General features: G+C 34.2%; 1 protein-coding gene across 1 annotated transcript in view; it reads right to left on the reverse strand.

Annotated features, from left to right (window-relative positions):
* LOC138715613 (43 kDa receptor-associated protein of the synapse) overlaps window positions 1-26813 on the reverse strand; it is a 102999-nt gene that overhangs the window by 53642 nt on the left and 22544 nt on the right. The window contains exons 2-3 of the mRNA XM_069848688.1: window positions 21267-21462; window positions 7731-7882 (exon numbers count right to left, since the gene is read on the reverse strand). Of these exons, the coding sequence (XP_069704789.1) occupies window positions 7731-7882; window positions 21267-21462 (348 nt within the window). The remainder of the gene's footprint in view (window positions 1-7730; window positions 7883-21266; window positions 21463-26813) is intronic.

The following is a 26813-nucleotide window of genomic DNA, read 5'->3' on the forward strand; positions in this document are numbered from 1 at the left end:
TGTCATTTTGTCATCGTTCTTATTATCTCGTCGTCACTGCCATCATCGTTTCATAGTCATTATGTCATCGATCTCATTATCTGTCATTTTGTCATCGTTCTTATTATCTCGTCATCACTGCCATCACCGTTTCATAGTCATTGTGTCATCGATCTCATTATCTGTCATTTTGTCATCGTTCTTATTATCTCGTCATCACTGCCATCATCGTGTCATAGTCAATGTGTCATCGGTCTCATTATCTGTCATTCTGTCATCGTTCTTATTATCTCGTCATCACTTCCATCATCGTTTCATAGTCATTGTGTCATCGATCTCATTATCTGTCATTTTTTCATCGTTCTTATTATCTCGTCATCCCTGCCATCATCTTTTCATAGTCATTGTGTCATCGATCTCATTATCTGTCATTTTGTCATCGTTCTTATTATCTCGTCATCACTGCCATCATCGTTTCATAGTCATTGTGTCATCGATCTCATTATCTGTCATTTTGTCATCGTTCTTATTATCTCGTCATCACTGCCATCATCGTTTCATAGTCATTGTGTCATCGATCTCATTAATAATCCGTCATTTTGTCATCGTTCTTATTTTATCGTCACCACCATCACCGTTTCATAGCCATTGTGTCATCGATCTCATTAATAATCTGTCATTTTGTCATCGTTCTTATTATCTCGTCATCACTGCCATCATCGTTTCGTAGTCATTGCGTCATCGATCTCATTATCTGTCATTTTGTCATCGTTCTTATTATCTCGTCGTCACTGCCATCATCGTTTCATAGTCATTATGTCATCGATCTCATTATCTGTCATTTTGTCATCGTTCTTATTATCTCGTCATCACTGCCATCACCGTTTCATAGTCATTGTCATCGATCTCATTATCTGTCATTTTGTCATCGTTCTTATTATCTCGTCATCACTGCCATCATCGTGTCATAGTCAATGTGTCATCGGTCTCATTATCTGTCATTCTGTCATCGTTCTTATTATCTCGTCATCACTTCCATCATCGTTTCATAGTCATTGTGTCATCGATCTCATTATCTGTCATTTTTTCATCGTTCTTATTATCTCGTCATCCCTGCCATCATCTTTTCATAGTCATTGTGTCATCGATCTCATTATCTGTCATTTTGTCATCGTTCTTATTATCTCGTCATCACTGCCATCATCGTTTCATAGTCATTGTGTCATCGATCTCATTATCTGTCATTTTGTCATCGTTCTTATTATCTCGTCATCACTGCCATCACCGTTTCATAGTCATTGTGTCATCGATCTAATTATCTGTCATTTTGTAATCGTTCTTATTATCTCATCACTGCCATAATCGTTTCATAGTCACTGTTTCACTGATCTTATTATCTTGTTCTTATTATGTATGTCATTATGTCATCGTTGAATGGCCTGAAGATTTTACGGAGACAGTGTTGATTCCAATACCGAAGAAAAATAACGCCAAGAAATGTAAGGAGTTCAGGACTACCAGTCTAATATCGCACCGGCGAAGATTCTCTTGCGAATACTGAATCGACGTTTATAGGCCTATTCTAAGATGGAAGAACAGTTGGAAGGAGAGCAATTCCGCTTCACGAAGGAAAAAGGTACGAGAGAAGCAATTGGACTGCTGCAAACAATGGGCGAAAGATATCTAGAGAAGAATAAAAAAGTGTATGTAGTATTTGTGGATCTAGAAAGGCTTTTGACAGAGTGAATTAGAATAAAATTATGATGATTCTGAAGAAAATTGACGTGGATTGGAAAGAGAGGAGGCTGTTCAGTAACCTTTATATGAAACGAGTCAAATCAGGATATGAGAAGAAATGTCAGAAGGAAATGAAATAGGAAGAGGAGTACGACAAGGATGCCCTTTATCACCTACCCTGTTCAACATCTACTTGGAGGATTTAGTAAAGAACTGTTTTCAGAACATGGAAGGAGTGATAGCAGGAGGAAGAAGAATAAATTGTATAAGATTTGCTGATGATATAGCGTTGCTAGCAGAAGAGGAAATGATATTAAAGGATATGCTATTGGAGCTAAATGACAGCTGTGAGATGTAAGGGTTGAAAATAAATGCAAATAAGACGAAGAGTATGGTTATAGGAAGAAAAATGCAGAAGATAAACTTGCGAATTCTAAATGAGGCAGTAGAGCAAGTGGACAGCTTCAAATAATTTTATTTCAGGCCCCCTTATAACTCCACTTTTAAATAAAGTATTTTGAATGCCATATAGCCTAAAATCTAAGTTAGAAGAAACTTAATTTATATTACAATTTTCATATAAATCGGTTCAGCTATTATCGCGTGAAGAGATAACAAACATCCAGACACACATACAAACAAAAATTAAATTAAAAAAAAAACGATTTGTGGTCTCAATTATTTCTGAAAAAACGAAAATTACCAGATAAATTTTGGTTACAGGTTTATTATTAGTATAGATTTAATCTTGTCCCGCGCATCCTGCCTAGAACTCGCGTTACGGAATGCGCGCTGGTTCGAGTCCTCATGGGGGAAGAAATTTTCTCATGAAATTTCGGCCAGTGTATGGGACCGGTGCCCACCCAGCATGTGATGCACTTGGGGAGCTGGATTAGGTAGCGAAATCCGGTTGCGAATGCCAGCTATAACGGCTGGGAGGATCATCGTGCTAACCACACGATATCTCCATTCTAGTTGGATGATCGTCCACCTCTGCTTCGGCATGTGGACGTGAGGACTGCAGCCGGCTGCTCGGTCTAGGCCCTCCACGGCCTGTAGCGCCAAGGATTATTATTATTATTATTATTACTACTACTACTACTACTACTACTACTACTACTACTACTACTACTACTACTACTACTACTACTACTATTATTATTATTATTATTATTATTAGGCCTATTATCATTATTATTATTATTATTATTATTATTATTATTATTATTATTGCTAGCCGTACCCGTGCGCTCCGCTGCACCTGTTAGAAATAAATATCAAGTAATTACATAATTAAAATAGGACGTTTGTTCCAGGGAACACCTTTTACAAAAGCGCAAGATAATCTGCTTCGCTCATTACCCAATTTTTTTTGCATTGCATTTATTGCATATATATTTTATGTATTTTGACACGATTCAATTGAGAATAGTTAAAATTTGAATTATACAATAATGGATTGCTAAGCTAACGTATTATTATTGCATACTAAATCAATACACTCTCGTTGTTCGTCAATTCTCAGAGATTAAAATGAGTGTACATAAATATTATTTTAAGAAATACAGAAAACGAATGTACAAAATAGCCTATCAAATTTTCTGTGCATAAGAAGCTATTTTAATCTTACCTGTCCTCGATTTACTCAGACGTTACTGTAATAACATTATAGCATTATGTCCATCTAGAGAACCAACACTTTCCAATGGTGAAATAATAATTAAGTATACAAATCGGTTAATTTAGCTTCTGATATTACTTCATACAAACACAGAAACATTCTCTGTAGGCTATGTTTAATAGCTTTCGATTGTTGTTGTCCAAGGCCCCTTATAGACGAAGTCATTTGTTCATAATTCATTGCACCATCTCAGATGGCATTATTTTAATTTTAAAACTCATTTATCTCATTAAATATCAGTTCTATCAAAATTTTGTAAAGAATGAAACTTATCGGAAATCATTTTTAAAGAAACTTTTGTTATGTAACATTTTTCACAAAAATCAATAATAAGCGAGATATTTCGATTAATTTAATTCAGGCCTCCTTATAACCCCCCTTTTAAATAAAGTATTTTGAATGCTATATAGCCTAAAATCTAAATTACAACGAACTTAATTTATATTCCAATTTTCATATAAATCGGTTCAGCCATTATCGTGTGAAACGGTAACAAACATACAACAGACAGACATACAAAGAAAAATTTCAAAAATGCGATTTTCGGTTTCAGGGTGGTTAATTACATATGTTAGGACCAATTATTTTTGGAAAATCGAAAATTACCAGAAAAATTTCGGCTACAGATTTATTATTAGTATAGATTATTATTATTATTATTATTATTATTATTATTATTATTATTATTATTATTATTATTATAGATTTAATCTTGGTTGCTTCCCCTGCTTCGAAAACTACGGTACGTATTGATGAATACATACGTAGAATGTTAGAAAAAACTATAAACATACTTTCGTCATGCAAGAAAACTCAAAATGTGGTCGGATTCCGTAATACTGAAGTCTTCAATCGACGATGCAGACAAGGAATCGATACAGAAAGATGTAAGAACGTAACCACTTGGGCGTGGTGTTGGGATTCTTGCGAAGTGGGGAAAGTTCTACTCAAGAGCTCTGTCGACTGAAATCTTGAATTTACAAGTGCTGGGGATTTTTATTCCGTTTACGTAACTTGTAGCGAAATTAAATGCACGGATAAAGTCAGATTGATATTCAAAGTAAGTTTCCGCTTTCATTTGCCTGAATGATTCACAGAAATGAAATACGAAGAACTGCAAAGACCCGAAAAGCTGCAGACACACGCAGTCTGCAGAACGAGGTGTTTGGATTTCGTTGTAGAATTAATCGCACAGATAATACTGTAGCTATGCTTTTCTGTGTGCAAGACTGCTTTAGGTGAAGTTTTACGCCTTTCCTACTCCCTTCTCATCTCCTGAAAATCAAACTTAATAAAACTTGTCACTGTATTTAAAGAAGAACTTTGTCGTTAATACTATGCCGCATCTTGCGGAGTAAGATCTGTTTTTAGACTTAATATATCTTCTAAATACAGGGTGATCCGTTTATGTATGGATAAAATAAAAACATCGTAAAACATTTACTACTGAACTTTATTTGTTGAAACTTTGTGCATAAAACACTGAAAGATGGGAGATTCCTCAGAGCTCAACATGACCCCCATTGCGCACCCTGCACAACACATAACGGTGATGAAATTCAGCCCATGTCCGTTGTAACATAAGAGGGGTGATTTGTTGAAAAGTTTGAGTAATTTTTACTCTCTGATCATCAATGTTGCTAGGTTTCTGTGAACAGACAATGTCTTTAACAAAACCCTACACGAAGAAGTCAGGAGGGGTTAGATCTGGGGAGTTTGGGGACCAAACCAAGAGATAGCTGCTTCTCGTACTGGGTTTCGCCTGCGACCTCCTGCATGTTTTTTTTAACACAATCTGTTTCTACAAATGTTCGATACCACAACATTATGGAATTGTGTTTAGCTACATTACGCACATCATACTCATGTCGAAATTTCCTTTGAACTCTTTTAACATTCAAATTTAGCATACCAAAGAACACATTGTGCACGCTGTTGATTTGTTATAGCCATTTTAATCATCTACGACTTTCATTTGTCCTTTCAGATTATGCATTGTTGATTGTCATATATGGAAACTCCCATCTTTTAATAGTGGTATAACTAGCAAGAAATTTTTTCTACAGTCATAATAGCTTTATAATAATAAATTAATATTATCCATACCCAAACGGATCAGACTGCAGTGTACCAAGTGCACGAAACTGAAATCTCCAGTAGGCGTGTGCACACAGACACTGATACGAGTACAATATCTGTCACAGCCATCGGCGTAGCCTGCCGAACCGGAGTTGCGTTCGGGCGCGGGTTCGATCCTCGGTTGGGCTGATTACCCGCTTGTTTTTTTTTTCCGAAGTTTTTCCCAACCCAATAGCGAATGCCAGGCAATCTAAGGTGAATCCTCGGCCTCATCTTGCCAAATACATCTCGTTATCACCAATCCTATTAACGCTAAATAACCTAGTAGTTGATATAGCATCGTTTAATAACCATTTAAAAAATCTATCAGGATGAAGAGGTATTTAAATCCAAGTTGTATTTGGATTGAGTTTAGTTATGTAAGATAAAATTATCTAACAATTTTTAGTCCAGAAAATGTCTGAAATGTTGAATTTCAAGACAAGCTTGGAATGAGACCTCTGCCATTGGTTGAATAGCAATTATACTTCTTTCCTCCTCTGCCGGCAATGTTTACTTCTCCAGTCAGACGTTATGGAACGGAGAGCAGTTCACTTCAGGTGGTAGAGGGGAAGAGAAGGCCTGATGGCCTTATCTCTACCAGGTTAAATAAATAAATAAATAAATAAATAAATAAATAAATAAATAAATAAATAAATAAATAAATAAATAAATAAATAAATAAATAAACTACTAAGACTTCAAATCATCCGTCCTCAAGTGAGGTTGACCACTGGGATCCGGAATTAACAAAATATAAAAGATAAAGGGAAATAAATAAATTAATAGATAGATAGAGATAGATAGATAGATAGATAGATAGATAGATAGATAGATAGATAGATAGATAGATAGATAGATAGATAGATAGATAGATAGATAGATAGATAGCTAGATAGATGGATAGATGGATAGATGGATGGATGGGTAGATGGGTAGATGGGTAGATAGGTAGATAGATAGGTAGATAGATAGATAGATAGATAGATAGATAGATAGATAGATAGATAGATAGATAGATAGATAGATAGATAGATAGATAGATAGATAGATAGATAGATAGATAGATAGATAGATAGATAGATAGATAGATAGATAGATAGATAGATAGATAGATAGATAGATAGATAGATAGATAGATAGATAGATAGATAGATAGAACGATAGAACGATAGAACGATAGAACGATAGATAGATAGATAGATAGATAGATAGATAGATAGATAGATAGATAGATAGATAGATAGATAGATAGATAGATAGATAGATAGATAGATAGATAGATAGATAGATAGATAGATAGATAGATAGATAGATAGATAGATAGATAGATAGATAGATAGATAGATAGATAGATAGATAGATAGATAGATAGATAGATAGATAGATAGATAGATAGATAGATAGATAGATAGATAGATAGATAGATAGAGATAGATAGATAGATAGATAGATAGATAGATAGATAGATAGATAGATAGATAGATAGATAGATAGATAGATAGATAGATAGATAGATAGATAGATAGATAGATAGATAGATAGATAGATAGATAGATAGATGGATGGATGGATGGATGGATGGATGGATGGATGGATGGATGGATAGATGGATGGGTAGATGGGTAGATGGGTAGATGGGTAGATGGGTAGATAGATAGATAGATAGATAGATAGATAGATAGATAGATAGATAGATAGATAGATAGATAGATAGATAGATAGATAGATAGATAGATAGATAGATAGATAGATAGATAGATAGATAGATAGATAGATAGATAGATAGATAGATAGATAGATAGATAGATAGATAGATAGATAGATAGATAGATAGATAGATAGATAGATAGATAGATAGATAGATAGATAGATAGATAGATAGATAGATAGATAGATAGATAGATAGATAGATAGATAGATAGATAGATAGATAGATAGATAGATAGATAGATAGATAGATAGATAGATAGATAGATAGATAGATAGATAGATAGATAGATAGATAGATAGATAGATAGATAGATAGATAGATAGATAGATAGATAGATAGATAGATAGATAGATAGATAGATAGATAGATGTAGCTTTGGTACACGCCGTAATAAAATTGTTACTCGGCTTATTGCACGTAATGGATGCCACACATGCCAAAGCAACTACAAGAATGCACAACGGTGTAAGCCTGGCTAGTACTGGATGGAGAGTCCCTCACCTGTACTTGCCCCAGTCCATGTAGGCCTGGTACAGGTAGCCGAGGAGCGCGAACTTGTCGTCCCGCTTTCGAATCCTCTTGAGCGCGCTACGCCACTTGCGCACCGCCGCCTGCTGCTTGTGTTGATTGTACAGTCGCAGGCCCTGCTCCACCTGCAACAACACCGAACACTAACAATAGATCAAGCCACTGACGTGGAAACACAAGCCTCGTCTCTATAACCACTTCCACTTCAACAATCACAAACATCGCACTCAGCAAAATCACGGTCGTCGCTACAATTATCACTACTATTACTAGAGCCCGGATGTTTGGAAAAATATCTTTTATTACTAGAGGTCGTACTGAAAGGCATGAGCAACACATTGCTATAATTTCAATTTAAAAAATGTAACAAAAACGATTATAAAATGATCATAATCTACAGACTTTACACTATGTATTGACATATTGTGACGTAATTAACTTCTATCATGTGACCACAGGCAATGTTTGCAAAATGGTCGACAACGATGGTTCGTTTCGACAGCGTGCTGTCATTAAATTCCTTATTAAAGAAGAAAAATCTGCTACTGAAATTCACCTTAGACTTCAGCATGCATACGGAGATGTGTGCATGGGCGCCAGCAGTGTTAGGAGTTGAGTGAAATATTTCGAAGATGAGAAAACGAGCATCCAAGATGAGCCTCGTAGCGGTCGTCCTCGAACTGCCTCCACGGAACGCAACAAGGAAAGAGTTGATGAGTTCTGGGATGCATTTTGGTTGAATTTCTTGAAATGCTGTCCGCTATATTCAGACAATTTTGAAGCTCCGTCATGCATTGTGCGAGAAACGTCCTGGATTGAAATTCATTCTGCAACACGATAACGCGTGGTCTCACACTGATCGTGTCACCGTGGAGAAAATCAGAACATTTGGGTGGGAAACTCTTCCGCAATCTCCCTACAGTCCCAACTTGGCACCCTCCGACTACCATCATCTTTTCGGTTCTGTAAAGGAGCAGCTGCGAGGCCAACTCTACGAGACGCTGGAGGACATCCGGAAAGCAGTGCGTCAGTGTCTTCGGGAAGATGAAACGGACTTCTACAGCAAGGGAATTTTCAAACTTACAGAACGGCGGGAAAAATGTGTGCAAAGAAATGGAGACTATGTTGAAAAGTGACAGAAAAGTCTGTAGATTAAGATGATGTACCTGGTTTGTCTAAAAAATAAAAATTAAGATTTATAACAATGAGTTGCTCATGACTCTCAGTATGATCCTCGTATGTCAAATTTATACAAGTTTAACCCTCAACTGGTATTGCTTTTTAAATGTACGTAAGGATATCTATCCATATGGGTCTACATTGACCCATAGATACCAGTTGAGGGTCAAGTGTGTTTCGAGGTACTTACGAATGATGAGACGAATTTATATTTTGTCTATTTGCCTACTTAATTTCTTTCTAATTATTTTGAGAATAAGTGCCTGTTTTTGCCTTTTTATCTCTTAAAAATATTTACAGAGTTTATTTATTTACTATTTTTAAGATATTTTAACCAACATCAAATTGCCTTAATCTATTCTTCACATGTACAGTGGTGGCAAAAAAAAAAAAACCGGACCGACCCTTGTAGCTGATTTCAGAGCTTGTTCACTCCAGAGCACGATAGACTGGTAACTAAGACTTTCGTGATTCGAATCCTGCCTGGGAAGGAAACGCTTTTTTTGTTCCTTATTCAAATTTATTCCCAATACTTTTCGATTGAAGCGAAATTTTACTACTTAATTAACTTATTATTCCCAGAACATGAATTTTACCAGCAATCGAAAAGTATTGGGAATAAATATGAATTCTTTCACTATTGGAAAGTGCAGTTTCTCTAGGTCTAGACGGACATAGTTTATATAGGCCTATTATTATGGTAATCGAGGACTGAGCATAAATGCGCAATACGGTAATCTATAGCTCTACTTAAACTTTATTTAGTCCACATAAAGTGCTAATTTTATACTACATTTTAATTTCTTTTTGTCCACGAAACATAAATGATTTATCCTTTTACTAACAATAAAACTGTAACCTGAATATTTCTGGTAACACGTGCAACGCAGTTAACAATAATTCTTTTAAAGAATTATAGTATAAATGTCACAACCTTCATAACTGATTGATTTTGTACTTAATTGACGATTATTGTTTACGCTTGTAATAGTAACATACGTTACAAGAGCGGTATGTTGACGTTTTCATGTTCGAGGAAAAGATTGAAAAAAGCGAAACGTAGTTGAGCTTTTTTAATTTCCGAGAACATGAAAACAAACATACCGCTCGTGTATCGTACATTATTTTGTGCGAAGATCGTTTATTACATACCTGAAAGACGAATTTCTAATTATTTGCAATGAAATCTCCATCTTGGTTTCTGTTTAATGACGGCAACGTTAGAAAACAAAAATATCTATACTCCAGCAGGCCGTGATATACGTCTGTCTTTCTTTTCCCCCAGTCTATAAATGCGAACTTAAAACAAACTGTAAGGTTATGTAATGATTTTGTGCGAGATTGTGCGTATTTGCCTGTTTTCCGCACAGAACCAATACGCGGTAAGTGTGAAATATCACATTCAGTATTCCCAACGTAACACACATAACAATTTCCCTCTTCTTACCGCTTAAGCGCGACATTCATTTTACTGCTTTAGGCTTTTAACATATTATTTTTAGAGACGTTTAACATAGTAATAATTATAAATTGGAAACTTACCACTGCAATTTCACCTAAATTGCACTGTTAATTATTGTTTTTAAATATTTGCAAAAATTAAGTAAAGTATACTATTCCACGAAAGCTATTTTATTCCTGATACAAGTAACATTAAGGAAGCCGTGAAAAAATCAACAAGACTCCAGATGCCGATGTTATTACTGCAATATGTTATATAAATAATATTGTTAAAATATTAAAATGAAAAATAAATCATTACATAACCTTACAGTTTGTTTTAAGTTCGCATTTATAGACTGGGGGAAAAAAAAGACAGACGTATATCACGGCCTGCTGGAGTATAGATATTTTTGTTTTCTAAAGTTGCCGTCATTAAACAGAAACCAAGATGGAGATTTCATTGCAACTAATTAGAAATTCGTCTTTCAGGTATGTAATAAACGATCTTCGCACAAAATAATGTACGATACACGAGCGGTATGTTTGTTTTCATGTTCGAGGAAATTAAAAAAGCTCAACTACGTTTCGCTTTTTCAATCTTTTCCTCGAACATGAAAACGTCAACATACCGCTCTTGTAACGTATGGTACCATTTCATTTTAATATTTTAACAATATTATTTATATAACATATTGCAGTAATAACATCGGCATCTGGAATCTCGTTTATTTTTTCACGGCTTCCTTAATGTTACTTGTATCAGGAATTCAATAAGTTTCGTGGAGTAGTAGACTTTACTTAATTTTTGCAAATATTTAAAAACAATAATTAACATTGCAATTTAGGTGAAATTGCAGTGGTAAGTTTCCAATTTATAATTATTACTATGTTAAACGTCTCTAAAAATAATATGTTAAAAGCCTAAAGCAGTAAAATGAATGTCGCGCTTAAGCGGTAAGAAGAGGGAAATTGTTATGTGTGTTAGGTTGGGAATACTGAATGTGGTATTTCAGACTTACCGCTTATTGGTTCTGTGCGGAAAACAAGCAAATACGCACGATCTCGCACAAATTAAATTAACCTGCTTACTATGTGTTATATATTTTTGTATACTTTTTTACTTGTTCCACATTTCAGAGCTGCAATGCTGATGTAAGGAATACAGTAAATGGAACGAAAATAAAATTATTCAGATGAAAACTGCTCTTTAATTCTTTTCCATCCTCTTTTATGATGATGACATGACGTTAAAACAGAGACTGGCCATGATCTAATCAAGTTCTGGCATCCTCAATTATTTGCTTTTGTTTCTACAATAACTAAGACAATTCTGAGCTCTCAGAACGGAAATTTCTCTGGTTCCTTCCCCCTAAAATGCATGCATAGTAAAGATCACGTGCACAGATGACGCAGATCCGGTATACGGAATCTCTTTTTTCCAGATATAAATTGTCTGGTACAGGCGTCATGCTGTCATGTTTGAATGGTGAGAGGAATTTGAAAAGCATGTTACACCCCAGGAAGTGTCAAGGGGAGGGGTGTGTTCCATTGTGTTGCAACAGTGTGCGCGTCAACCCCTTCATTGATATCTCCCACCCTCCGCCGCCATTACGTTGTTCGCTTTACAACGTCATTCGGCCTGCTTTAAAGCCAAATTGCTGCTCGTCTGCTTAAACACTGGGAAAATAATTTAAGTGGCCGTCTGTCCCGTTCGGTTTATGGCTGTCGTATGTTATGGCTCTATGGCCATAACGCCTCGACTTCTTGGACATCTCTTCGGAATTGCTATGGAATATATTGCACGTTACATTATATCAGGACAGCTGCTGGAGTTTCAATTAAGTAAAGTGATATTTTAACATCAAAATTTCATTTAGCAATTGCAACATAACCAACAACCAACAAATTAGTTAATGAAAATTGTAAACATCAGGAACTAAATAAATACGCTATGATTCAAAATGGGGACACTTCCATATGCTTTTACAAACTACAATGTGATTCTTATGCAGGGTGTTAAAAAAAGGATTCAATAATTTGAGAGGTAGTAATATTTACCGAAATAAGAAAAAGAGTGTAACAAAGATGGGTAATAAAATTAATGTCTTCTAAGTTATGAATATTTGTTCATCAGCATCAAAAGATACATTAAGGAGTTGTTTGTCTAAAAAATTCCCGGAGAAATTGACACAATAAATTATACGCCTCATAATAAATATGTTAGTAAGTACTTAAAATAGATGTTTATATGTTAGGAAGTACTTGAAATAGTTGTTTTGTAATATAACGGTATAATATACACAGATATACAAAAGTTAATACCTATGCTTATCACCGAACACAAGTTAAATTTAACAATAATTGTGTATTACAGTATATTAAAACATTTTTTTCAAATCAATCAATTTTTTTTTTTAATTTTGGTTATTTTACGACGCTGTATCAACATCTAGGTTATTTAGCGTCTGAATGATATGAAGGTTATAATGCCGGTAAAATAAGTCCGGGGTCCAGCACCGATAGTTACCCAGCATTTGCTCGTATTGGGTCGAGGGAAAACCCCGGTAAAAACCTCAACCAAGTAACTTGTCCCGACCGGGATTCGAACCCGGGCCACCTGGTTTCGCGGCCAGACGCGCTTACCGTTATTCCACAGGTGTGGACAACTCAATCAAAACTCGATTAATCTATCGATTAATCGATTAAATTGAAATAGTTAATCGATCAAATATTTTGATCGATCAACAGTAATATATATATATATATATATATATATATATATATATATATATATATATATATATATATATATATATATATATAATTTTATTTTAAGAATGTGATCCCAAAATAAAATATAAATATGCATAAATCATAAAAATGGTCAAATGGATTGAGTGAGTTTTGGGATCACACACTGAAATTAAAATTGAGAAATTCGAGAGGCTCACCCTGCATATTGGACTGGACCGGTCAGAAACTTTTAAATAGGAAAATTTTAAGTGGAACTTCCATCGGATGACGAAATAAAGCAGGTATTTGGCACGGTGTATCATATTTACTGACAGTGTTACTAATAAACCGTGTATAGTTTTTATACGAGACTTATGCACAGTTGAGACAGAAAACGTTACTAATAAACCGTGAATAAGCTATGGACGTATAAACAGGCTGTAACTATACAATGGGAATTGCTTTGCAGTAGTTATATACACGAAACCTCTTGTTTAAGCGTTGTATATAGCGAAAAAATGGCCGCTCCTCTAACAGCTGTTGGTATCGATTGTCATTTTATGATGATGGTTACCTTGTAACCACAGAGGAACAAACCAAAGATCATAGAATTATTAGAATAATATTGCTGTAGCTTGTACTCTTTGACCAAAATGTAGTGTGGCAATCGATTAGAGCCAGTTGTACTATCGATATTTAACACGCCACACTAGAGCGCTCTACCGGATGCAATAGAGAACCTCAGATATTCTATTACCTTTCGTAACGAAGTAATGACGAAACTACGACGTAGCTGTGTAACAGTTACACTGTTATACACGATGTATGTAGTGATTATTAGTAAGGAATTTACACACGACTTAAAAATGAGCTACTCATTGTATAAGTATAAGACAGTTAAACGTCTGTATACAGAGTTTTTATTAGTAAGACCGTGAAAGTGCAAGGTATCTTTTTGTAAGTAACCACTTATCCCACTGTCTGTGATTAGTATCTATGCGTAGGAAAGAGACATTGAATAAAGATTTACGCTGAGAATAGTTCAACGACATCTGCATTTAATAATATATCGCCTCTGGAGACATAGAACTGTGATCGCCGCAGAGAGTTTTAGAATTTCGTAAGCCCTGCAGTTAATTAGAGCCTTCTTAGTGATTCTGAAGTTAGGGATAAGATATGAGAGTCACGAGTCTGATTCGTCTGTGAGATACATTCTTGCGGGGAAGTTTTGTTCAAAATGCCCGGGGCTGCGCGAAGCCGTTCTCCCTGATCCAACAGAACTGCACAAGTTTCCATCTGGGAAAGTTATCTTGTACGAGATTTCCAAGAATTGAACTGCAATTTATTAACGCTCTACCAAGGATCTGCTGAAAGCTGTAATGCTATCAGAGCCTTCAAAGGTATCCTCGCCTTTGGTAAAAAAAAAATACTCTTTTTACAGCTTTACCCCGCTACTCTCTTATAGAGATGGCGGCTCTGAACAGCAGACCTGCATTTACGTTATGAAGTGAGTGGCTTCCAGAAGGCGACACCTGTGATCCAATTTGGTACTAATGTAAAACAAATGCATAAGCGTGGAACGTAAAGCAATAGAAAAGTAGACAATTGTAAAATAAAACACATGAGTAAATGAAATTAATAATAATGCATATAAAAATAACTTGTAAAGCTAGCAAAAGTAAGCAAAAAAACCTTCAAACTAAGGGAAGTGAAATAAAAAAAATATATATGCTATAATCGAATAAATATATTCGAAATGAAACAAAATGGAAAGCAAAAAAGGGAAAATAAAGCAAAACAGACTCATTTTCTAAAAGTAAAATGAAGTGCATGGGAGTAAGTGCAGTACACAAAATATACGAATAAATAAATAAAATTGATTTAACTACATGAAAAAATTTCAAACAAAATTGTAAAATACAACTGTAATGAAATAAAAATTAAATAAAAGTGTATCTAACTTCACTTAAATTAAATTAAACAAATATAGGCTACTGTATAAATAACTTAGTAAATAAATACATAGACGAATGAATGAATGTGTAGTAAATAAATTAGTCAATTGATCTATTATAAATTATTAAAACAGTAAAAAATAACATTATTTAAAAACATGAAACAAAAATGAAAACTTAAACTATATATATATATATATATATATATATATATATATATATATATATATATGGAAGTGCAGTACACAAAATATACGAATAAATAAATAAAATTGATTTAACAACATGAAAAAACTTCAGACAAAATTGTAAAATACAACTGTAATGGAATAAAAATTAAATAAAAGTGTATCTAACTTCACTTAAATTAAATTAAACAAATATAGGCTACTGTATAAATAACTTAGTAAATAAATACATATACGAATGAATGAATGAATGAATGAATGTGTAGTAAATAAATTAGTCAATTGATCTAAAATAAATTAATAAAACAGTAAAAATAACATTATTTAAAAACATGAAACAAAAATGAAAACTTAAACTATATATATATTGGTTCATTTCAAATTCGAACTTTTATCTTCCTCATTTTTCTTCCGATAACTACGGTTTTCGTCTTATTTGCATTTATTTCATCCCATACTTCTTTTTTAATTTTATTTTAGTAGGTTATTTTACGACGCTTTATCAACATCTAAAGTTATTTAGCGTCTGAATGTGACGAAGGTAATAATGCCGGTGAAATGAGTCCGAGGTCCAGCGCCGAAAGTTACCCAGCCTTTTTTCTCATATTGGGTTGAGGGAAAACCCCGGAAAAAACCTCAACCAGGTAACTTGCCCCGACCGGGAATCGGCCACCTGGTTTCGCGGCCAGATGCGAACAGGATAGGTGATAAAGAGCATCCTTGTCGTACTCCTCTCCCTATTTCACTCCTTTCTGACATTTCTTCTCTCATCCTGATTTTGACTCGTTGTTTCATATAAAGATTATAGTACAACCTTCTCTCTTTTCAATGCACACCAACTTTCTTCAGGATCCGCATCAGTTTATTCCAATTCACTCTGTTAAATGCTTTTCTAGGTCCACAAATACTATATTCTTCTCTAGGTATCTTTCACCGATTGTTTGCAGCAGTCCAATTGCTTCTCTCGTATGTTTTCCTTCGTGAAGTCGAACTGCTCTTCTTTCTACTGTTCTTCCATCTTAGAATATAAACGTCGATTCAGTATTCGCAGGAGAATCTTCACCGAGCGCGATATTAGACCAGACTTAGTATTAATTTGACAAAGACTCAAACACTAATAATCAGGAATCTAATCACCTTGTTAAGCTTCTCGTTTTTTATTGATACTAACATACAGAAGAGCTCTGTAGCAAATTTTCCAGATTTATATTCCCATTAAAAAGTTTGAAAAACTGTGTTGGTTTGAATACCTTGTTTTGTGCTTATTATTGCTTCTTCCATAGCTTCTTAGTTACGGAATGTTGTTATGGGGAAATGGTAGTGGCTCTAAATATGTATTCATGTTACATAAGAGACTATCATAATTACAATTTCGTCTCTACCTACTGTCCCATCCAGACAAAATGTTTAGGAATCTTTCATTTTAACTCTCTTATCTATGAGTGCATAAATTATGCTTACCTAAAGAAACTCAGTTATGTGAGTGTATCAGATGTTCATGATTACAACATTAAAATGAGAACGAATTTATTAACTCCTCTTGTAGATTTACTAAGACTCACAATATATTTTTAATAACGAGTGTAAATCTCTATAAAATTACCCAGTACAATTAAGCAGAATAGTAATTTTAGAAGTTTTAAATGCTTCGTTATATTTTTATTGAATCACAGTTTTATAGTCTTGCAGTCTTACTAATAAACCGTGTATAGTTTTTATACGAGACTTATGCAGAATTGGGACAGAAAAACTTTACTAAAAAACCATGCATAAGCGATGGATATATAAACAGTCTGTAACTATACAATGGGAATTGCTTTGCAGTAGTTATATGCACGAAACCCGTTGTTCAAGCGTTGTATTTAGAGAAAAAATGGCCGCCCCTCTAACAGCTGTTCGTATCGACTGTCATTTTATGATGATGGTTGCCTTGTAACCACAGAAGAACAAACCAAAGAGCACAGAATAATTAGAATAATATTGCTGTAGCTTGTACTCTTTGACCAAAATATAGTGTGGTAATCGATTACAGCCAGTTGTACTATCGATACTTAACACGCCACACTAGAGCACTCTACCGGATGCAATAGAGAACCTCAGATATTCTATTACCTTTCGTAACGAAGTAATGACGAAACTACGACGTAGCTGTGTAACAGTTACACTGTTATACACGACGTATGTTGTGATTATTAGTAAGGAATTTACACACAACGTATAAACGAGCTACTCATTGTGTAAGTATAAGACAGTTAAACGTCTGTATATAGGGTTTTTATTAGTAAGGCCGTTAAGGGAAGATTCTACTGAAAATCATGACAATTAAAAAAAAAAATTATTGGCTATTTCACGTCTTTAGAATATATATGGTCATACCCCAAATAGGTTTAGATCAATTCTAATTACAAATGTGTTTAAAAATGTTTTTAAATTAAGACAGTAAGATGGCGCGGCATTTAAAGGGATGTCAAAATTATATTTTTTCAAAGAATCTTTTTTACAAATTTCTAATTACAAATCTAGTAAGTTTCTGTTCAAAAGTTGGTTCCGTAAAGTTAAGATATGAATGTAGCTGTATGTGTTACATAAATATTCATTTTACTTTCAAATTCATTGTATTCTTCACCTGACATAATTAGGAAAGTTAAATCCAGATGTTTGAGATGGCCAGGGCATGTAGCACGTATGGGAAAATCCAGAAATGCATATAGAGTGTTAGTTGGGAGGCCGGAGGGAATAAGAGTTTTGGGGAGGCCGAGACGTAGATGGGAGGTTAATATTAAAATGGATTTGAGGGAGGTGGGATATGATGGTAGGGACTGGATTAATCTTGCTCATGACAGGGACCGATTGCGGGCTTATGTGAGGGCGGCAATGAACCTTCGGGATCCTTAGTAGCAATAAGTAAGTAAGCACTTTCAAATTCATTTTTCTATAAGTTTATTTTTCTTAATTCAACACCAACCTTTTTATGCCAAATATTAATCAATCTGGATGAAATTTTTCCTGCAAGTATTTATGAGGTAGCTGCATGTTTCTATGCATTTCTTTTGTAAGAAATTCTGCTAGTTTATTTTATTAATTTACTAGCCGTATCCGTGCGGTCCGCTGCACCCGTTACAAATAAATATAAAGTAATTACATAATTAAAATAGGACATTTAATCCAGGGAACATTCGTGTTTGATAGAAGGATAAATCGTTTAATATGTTACTTAATTTAAATTATATTAAAAAATTAAAATGCGATCATTTTGTTCCAGAGACCACTCATTTGGTCATAAAAATTATTTTAGGAAATACAGGAAACGAATGTACAGAACAGCCTATTAAGTTTTCTGTGCATAAGAAGCTATTTTAATCTTACCTGTCCTCAATTCACTCAGAAGTTACTGTAATAACATTATAGCATTATGTCCATCTAGAGAAACTACACTTTCCAATGGTGAATTATTAATTAATTATACAAATCGGTTAATTTAGCTTCCGATATTACTTCATACAAACACAGAAACATTCTCTGTAGGCTATCTTTCATAGCTTTCGATTGTTGCTGTCCAAGGCCCCTTATAGACGAAGTCATTTGTTTTTTAATTCATTACACTGCTTCTGATGGCATTTATTTTAACTTTAAAACTCATTTATCTCATTAAATATCAGTCCTATCAAAATTTTTTAAGGAAGAAAACTTATAGGAAATTATTTTTAAAGAAACTTTTGCTATGTAATATTTTTCATGAAAATTAATAATAAGGGAGATATTTCGATTTATTTAATTCAAGCCCTCTTATAATTCCCCTTTTAAATAAAATATTTTGAATGCCATGTAGCCTAAATTCTAAGTTACAACGAACTTAATTTATATTCCAGTTTTCATATAAATCGGTTCAGCCATTATCGCGTGAAAAGGTATCAAACATCCAGATAGACAGACATACAAACAAAAATTTCAAAAAAGCGATTTTCGATTTCAGGGCGGTTAATTATATATGTTAGGACCAATTATTTTTGGAAAATCGAAAATTACCAGAAAAATTTCGGCTACAGATTTATTATTAGTATAGATTTTTTATGAATTATATAAAAAATAATATATTCAAATAAAAAAATTGAAGTGAATAAATGAGATTTTTCACAAAATGAATGCATACAAATGTTTCTCTATGTTTTGTGAATGCAACTAAAAAAAGGAAGCTTAAAAATAGAGATCTACTAATGAAAATTTTTCTGAAAAAAAAAAAAAAAAAAAAAAGATCAAAAGCCAAAAGAATTGGGAGTTCAAAATTTGGATTTTGTTAGTCCTTTACATAGCAAATATGTTCTCAAAACTTGGTTGAAAAAAAATTAAGAAGAGTTGTCATATTTAGTGGAGTGTCCCCTTAGCGAATTTTTAAATATGTAATACTGTGTGTTAGTCCTTAGTTGGTGTGACGAGGCCTGTTACATATGTGACTAATGACCAATAAAATTATTATTATTATTATTATTATTATTATTATTATTATTATTATTATTATTATTATTATTTGTACGAAATGGAAATATAAAAATTGGAAATTTATCTTTTGAAGAGGTGGAGAAGTTCAAATATCTGGGAGCAACAGTAACAAATATAAATGATACTCGGGAGGAAATTAAACACAGAATAAATATGGGAAATGCCTCTTATTATTCGGTTGAGAAGCTTTTATCATCTAGTCTGCTGTCAAAAAATCTTAAAGTTAGAATTTATAAAACAGTTATATTACCGGTTGTTCTGTATGGTTGTGAAACTTGGACTCTCACTTTGAGAGAGGAACATAGGTTAAGGATGTTTGAGAATAAGGTGCTTAGGAAAATATTTGGCTCTAAGAGGGATGAAGTTACAGGAGAATGGAGAAAGTTACACAACACAGAACTGCACGCATTGTATTCTTCACCTGACATAATTAGGAACATTAAATCCAGACGTTTGAGATGGGGAGGGCATGTAGCACGTATGGGCGAATTCAGAAATGCATATAGTGTGTTAGTTGGGAGGCCGGAGGGAAAAAGATCTTTAGGGAGGCCGAGACGTAGATGGGAAGATAATATTGAAATGGATTTGAGGGAGGTGGGATATGATGATAGAGAATGGATTAATCTTGCTCAGGATAGGGACCAATGGCGGGCTTATGTGAGGGCGGCAATGAACCTCCGGATTCCTTAATAGCCATAAGTAAGAATTAAGTAATTAAGTACTTCCAATTAATTTTTACATAAGTTTATTTTTCTTGATTCAACACCAACTTTTTATGTCAAATATTAATCAATCTGGATGAAATTTTTCCTGCAAGTATTTATGAGTTAGTTGCATGTTTCTATGCATTCCTTTTGTAAGAAATTCTGCTAGTTTATTTTATTAATATATTTTTTTGAATTATAGAAAAAATAATATATTCAAATTTAAAAAAAATTGACGTGAATAAATGAGATATTTCACAACATGAATGTATAAAAGTGTTTCTCTATGTTTTGTGAATGCAACCAAAAAAAGGAAGCTTAAAAATAGAGATCTACTAAAAACCTGGATTTGAAAATTTTTCTGAAAAAATAAAATAAAATAAAAATATGAAAAGCCAAAACAATTGGGAGTTCAAAATTTGGGTTTTGTTAGTCCTTTACATAACAAGCATGCTCTCAAAACTTGGTTGAAAAAAAATTAGGAAGACAGTCGTCACTTTTAGTGGAATGTTCCCTTAACAAATTTTTAAATATGTAATATCTTATTCCCTTAGTTGGTATGACAAGGCCTATTACATATATGTTTAATGACCAATAAAATTATTTCATTATTATTATTATTATTATTATTATTATTATTATTATTATTATTATTATTATTAAAAATATTTTACACAAATGGATCTTTCGATTTTGATTTTACTTATTTATTTGGACGTTTTATTAACAAAGTTTACATATCGCAATCGAACGTATAAACGACTAGGAAATGACTGCATGCAGTGAAGATGTGAAGGTGATACAACTCACCCTCCTCCTCGCCAGTTGCTGGTCCACCTTGTGCCTGCACCCGATGAGGCACTCCCAGAGTCCTCTGGAAGCGCTCCGCCGACCAGGACTTCCGGGCAAGTCCTCCTCGGCGAACTCGTACACATCCAATGGGTGACGAGATCCATCAGGAGAGGGCAGCAACGCCGTCGCCGACAGTTGATGACTAGCTGTGCCACTGCAACAAACAATAATTACACTGGTCAACAAAATTAAACATATTTTTCGTTAAAAGATAATGTCTGATTCTTATAGAATTTTTCGTGTTGATTTCAGATCTGTTTTCAAGAGTAATTATATGAAATGTATGTATGTATGTATTTATTTACACTGCAAGTAGGCAAGCACCCGGTGGCAGTGGTATATACAATATAAACAATACACAATACAATGATAAGCAATACACAATAAAATTTACAATACACAATACAATTTTACAGTACATATACAATTTTATACACAATACAATAAGAATACACAATACAATTTAACACAATAATAATAAAACATAAATAAGATACCTAATTTTACAATACAGCCCACATAATTATGTATAGGCCCTACATAAGTTTCAATAGTCTTTCACTTTACTCTCATCTCATTCCCTGTAGTGGCACTATGACGCATTTCACTGACACTTTAGCACACATTTCACTGACACTATAGAACACATTTCATTGACGCTATAAATTATCACTGATCGGAACTGTTCACTGCGCTGTAAAACCATAACTTCACTGACTCACCTCGCTTCACTGATACAAAAGTTCAAAGAAGTCAAATACTTATAAGCAGAACTACATTTAAACTAAACATTTCTAGTCTAAGGCCCTCTTACACGCTATTTTTAAATAATTTACAATTCAAACTAAGGAAGTAACTCGTCAGGCTAGATAAATACATGTCACCTTAAAAAATTAAATGTTGAATGTCACCTTAATTTTAATTTGCACTTTATACACAACTTTTTAAGTTTTTCTTGAATCTCCTTAAGGAAGGACAGCCCTCAAAGACCGCTGCAGGTAGGTCATTCCAATCATTTATAGTTCTATTTAAAAATGAGTATTTACCTACATCCGTTTTCTGTTTCCTACATTTGATTTTAAAATCATGATCGTTCCTACCATAGTACCCATAGTACGTTGGTTTTTCTAACCGAGCCGTTATGTCTACCCATGCTTTCTGACCTATATGTACTCTATACAATGATGTTATTCTAGTTTTCCTACGTCTGTTTTCCAAAGTTTCCCATTTAAGTTCTTTTATCGTTACGTTTCCATCTTCTCTTTTACCTTTACTTCAGATTTTTCTAGTATTGATGCCTTGTAACAAATCTGAAGGTTTTGAGGAAAAAAAACTATATGAGAATCCAAAAAGTTATTCAGAGAGTTACATGACACCCCATCACGTTATAGTTCTGAAACAGCTCACTGAAAAGTTCTCTGCAATCTTCTGATATGTGGTTCCTAAAAAGTAACAGTCTTCTGAATGATTCTTAGGTTCCCGGAATATCATTGGAACTGGAAAAGGCATATGACGGGATCCGTTTAGTCAACCAGTTAGCTAATAGACTTACATGATGTATAACAGATTTCAGGGGCCCAGTTCATGTCCTCTTGTACAGTGTTACTAAAAATTATCTTTCCGATTACAAACTTCAGTAACTATCGTTAGGAGACGCTTAGAAACATGATATTGGTATCAATGGAAAGAGAAACTCAAATATTTTTTGTTATGTTGGTGAACCTGTCGCATATTTATGAATTTCGTTGCTAGGAGACGATATAACAGACAGGAGGGCATTTTGTGTGGTAAATTTTCACATATCCCAGTCTATGCTATAAGCCGTGAAAAGGTGTATGGCCCTTTCTTTTTTCTCGAGACGACAGTCACAGGTAATTCGTACCTAGACATGTTACAGTTATGGCTTCTTTCACAATTGGAACAGGACATCGAAGGTCTCATTTTTCAGCAGGATGGGGCACCACCCCATTACTACTTAGCTGTCAGAAACGAACTGAATACACGACTTCCATGGAGATGAATTGGACTGCTGGCCGTGAAGATTTAGAATGTTTGCATTGGCCTCCACGTTCCCCCGACCTCACTCCTTGTGATTTTTTTCTGTGGGTTTTATAAAACAACAAGTGTATCAGCCACCATTACCACCTACCATTGAGGATCTTCGTGTCCGCATCACAGAGGCCACTGAACTGGTGGATGGTCAATGCTACAACGTGTATGGCAGGAAATTGACTACAGACTTGATGTGTGTCGTGTGACACAAGGAGCTCACATTGAGCACAAGTGACTTACTTACGTTTGTGACCCAAATGTTTCTCTTTCTGTTTCATGTTTCATGTTTTCCAGTGAAAAAATAAAAAAAAATTGTTGGAATTTCTGTTTCATGTTTTCTAATTTTTGCTGATTTAAGAGTAGCACATGTGATTTAACCGAATGGACAACAAAAATAATTGAGTTTCTCTTTCCATTGATACCAACATCATGTTTCTAAGTGTCTCCTAACGATAGTTATTCAAATTTGTAATCGGAAAGATTATTTATAGTAACACTGCATTTTGCATTCAAAAGAACTTTTGTAAGCTCTTTTAACTAGTGTAGTAAAATCCACCTGTGTGCTTTCAAAGTTAATTAACCACAAACGTAACCAAAATTGTTTGTGCTTTACTCAATATTTCGAGGTATATTTCACTTTCTAAGATACTTTTACCAGACTTAAAATTAGGACAAAGAAAACATGGATTATGAAACGTGTTTCATGAATGTAAGTTCCAACTCAGCTGAGAATTAATACTAACTCTCGCAGTCCTATGATTATGAGGAATAAAATTAATTTTTATTAATTCTGACTTCACAGGCAACAGCGATCTAAAGTTATAGGTCAATAAACTGTTAAAGCAATAAAATTAAATATGTGAAATATTTTATTTCGATTAGCATGTTAAGGACTGTATGTAGCAATAAAGGTAAATCAATTTTTTCTAAAATAACAAAAAAATAGTGAGTGGTGGAAAAATTCTGACTTCATTTTTGGAATCAGCAAATTAAATTACATAAGAAACAGCAGAAATTGTACATTTAACAAAATCATTGTTGACCAGTGTTACTGGAGTGCTGAGAAAGCTGATATCGTTCATGAAGTACCCCTCCATGAAGAAGTACCCCACGTACCCTGGAAGAACTGGAACGTAATATTCGTCACGAAATTAACAGCATTTATCGACCAGAACTATATTTCATAAAGATATGCCAAAAATGTGTGGCCAGTTTCATAACCTCCCTCAATAAAGTTTGTAAGTAAGACACTTTTTAAAATAGTTACGGGAAATTGTATGGTAATATCACCGCGACTCTACACTGTCCTTTCCCTGTCGCGAGTGAAAACCCCGTCGCTCCTGTCCAGACCTCATCTGATCCCTCTGCACTTCACGCATACTGTGGTTAGGAATGTGGAGATAACTGACCGAGAATGTCGGGAGTTTGTCATTCGACAGCTGTTGTCGTTTGCGTGTTTGGGTCCGACGATAGCTAACTGAAATCTTTGTAGCTACTGACACGTGGGTCACCAGTACCCGTAGCTATACTAGGGACAGAAGAAATAGGCGGGTATGGCTTGGTGCATGGTCCTGTCCCAAATAACTTATTATAACGAGCCTATAATGAAGGTAATTAAGAAGCGAGTATGGATATTTATGAAACGAGCGCAAGCGAGTTTCATAATTTTCATACGAGCTTCTTAATTACCATTATAGGCGAGTTTCATACGACTTTTTATGCTCGACCATATTTCTAACTTGATATTATTAATTTTATTGTATCTGACCTGGAGCAATGTCCCGTATGTTGTGAGATGTGCGCAGACGCTAAAGTATTGATTTTTTCCTAGGAACAGATGTGAACATTGACCTTGCTAGGCCATAAGAACCTAAGAGATAACATTGAAATAAAATTAGACATTGAAAAACGAGATGACGAATTGAATTTATTTGAATATTATTTACAATTAACGCTAATTATTATAGTAACAGAACATAACCTTCTGCGACAGTATTGGATTTCCAGCCTCCGTGACTTTTCGCTAATTCTCTTTCGATTGCATACCCGAGAATAATCGATACTTGCGGTTTTATAACGGTAGAAAGCTGACCTGTCATTGGCTGAACAGTTGTAAACTGAGTCGTCATTGGCTGAAAGACCTGACCTTTAATGAGTAGGTGTACTTTAATGACATGCATTAAAGGTCTGCTACCAGGTGTATAGTTACTACATTTCGGCATGGTCGAGCATAAAAGAACAAAAACATAGTAACGTAATTTCTAGTAATTACAAATGCACCTGATTTACAGAATATTGTTGCTTTGTTTAATCAACTGCCCGAACACAGGTCTGAAAGTCATAAGTAACAACAATAAGGCATCACTAATGAGGTAACTAAGCCAGGAGATGATGGGTTATGATGGCCAGTTCTCTTTCCCCCTCCAATGCATACGTCGCTGAATACTAACATATTACACTAATCAGACTTTAGATGATATTATCATTTATAATGTTTCGCAAGTTAGCCATTTCACAAATGTAACAATTATTATCTTGTTATGTAAACCTAATATGAGAAATAAAATATTTAGCCTTACACACAATTAGTATTTTGTTTTTATATGTTTTCAGAATCTTGCATTGAAATAGTAACTACTAAATAATGTTTATACAGTTATCAACTTTGTGAATCATGAGGAAATTAAAGTGCAAAAAATTAATATATTTTTACTGTGTGTAGAAAATGTACACGTTATTGCAACATGAACGAGTTTCGTAATAAAAAAAATACTTATGTATTAGAAGCACACTTAAGAATGGCTTAGCTTAACAAAACAAATAACACAATAAGTATGACTAAAAAATCGTTCTTCACAAATTCTCTTAACCAATCGTAGAGAAATACTGCACGCCTTGGAAGTGGCTGTCTGCATTGATGATAGGACACTTTTAATGTCGTCATAAACTTTAAGTTCTTTCAAGAAACAGTAAACTTGATAAATAACGCCTTTAGTATGACTTATGACAGCAGTTCTCGACTGAGACATGATAGCGATTACTTGGATGATTAGTATTTAAAAATACTGTTTATTATGTTATTGTGATATATTTTTTCGAACAGTATGTAACACAGTAGTATCACAGACAAGCACTTGTCAACAACTAGCATTCGAACGCAGCCACAGGAAGGTCTCGTTGTTCAGGTCATAAACCGCTAGAGAAAGTGTGGAGTGAGTAGTTTCCGCACAAGACCAAAAACCCGCCTATTTCTTCTGCCTTTACTATAGTGCCCACAGAGCTTGAGTTTAATATGTATGCATAGTGTTACACTTAGGAAAGTTATGTGTAGACAGAGGATGCGGGACGATTTATCGTTGAATGTAAGTGCACATTTACTATATGTTACATTTTTTTTCTTTCAGGCCATTGGCTCAACAGGTTTTAAACGTAAACAGACGACGTCAACATGCT

This window comes from Periplaneta americana, chromosome 15 (assembly GCF_040183065.1).
Source record: "Periplaneta americana isolate PAMFEO1 chromosome 15, P.americana_PAMFEO1_priV1, whole genome shotgun sequence".
In the NCBI taxonomy this organism is placed as follows: domain Eukaryota; kingdom Metazoa; phylum Arthropoda; class Insecta; order Blattodea; family Blattidae; genus Periplaneta; species Periplaneta americana.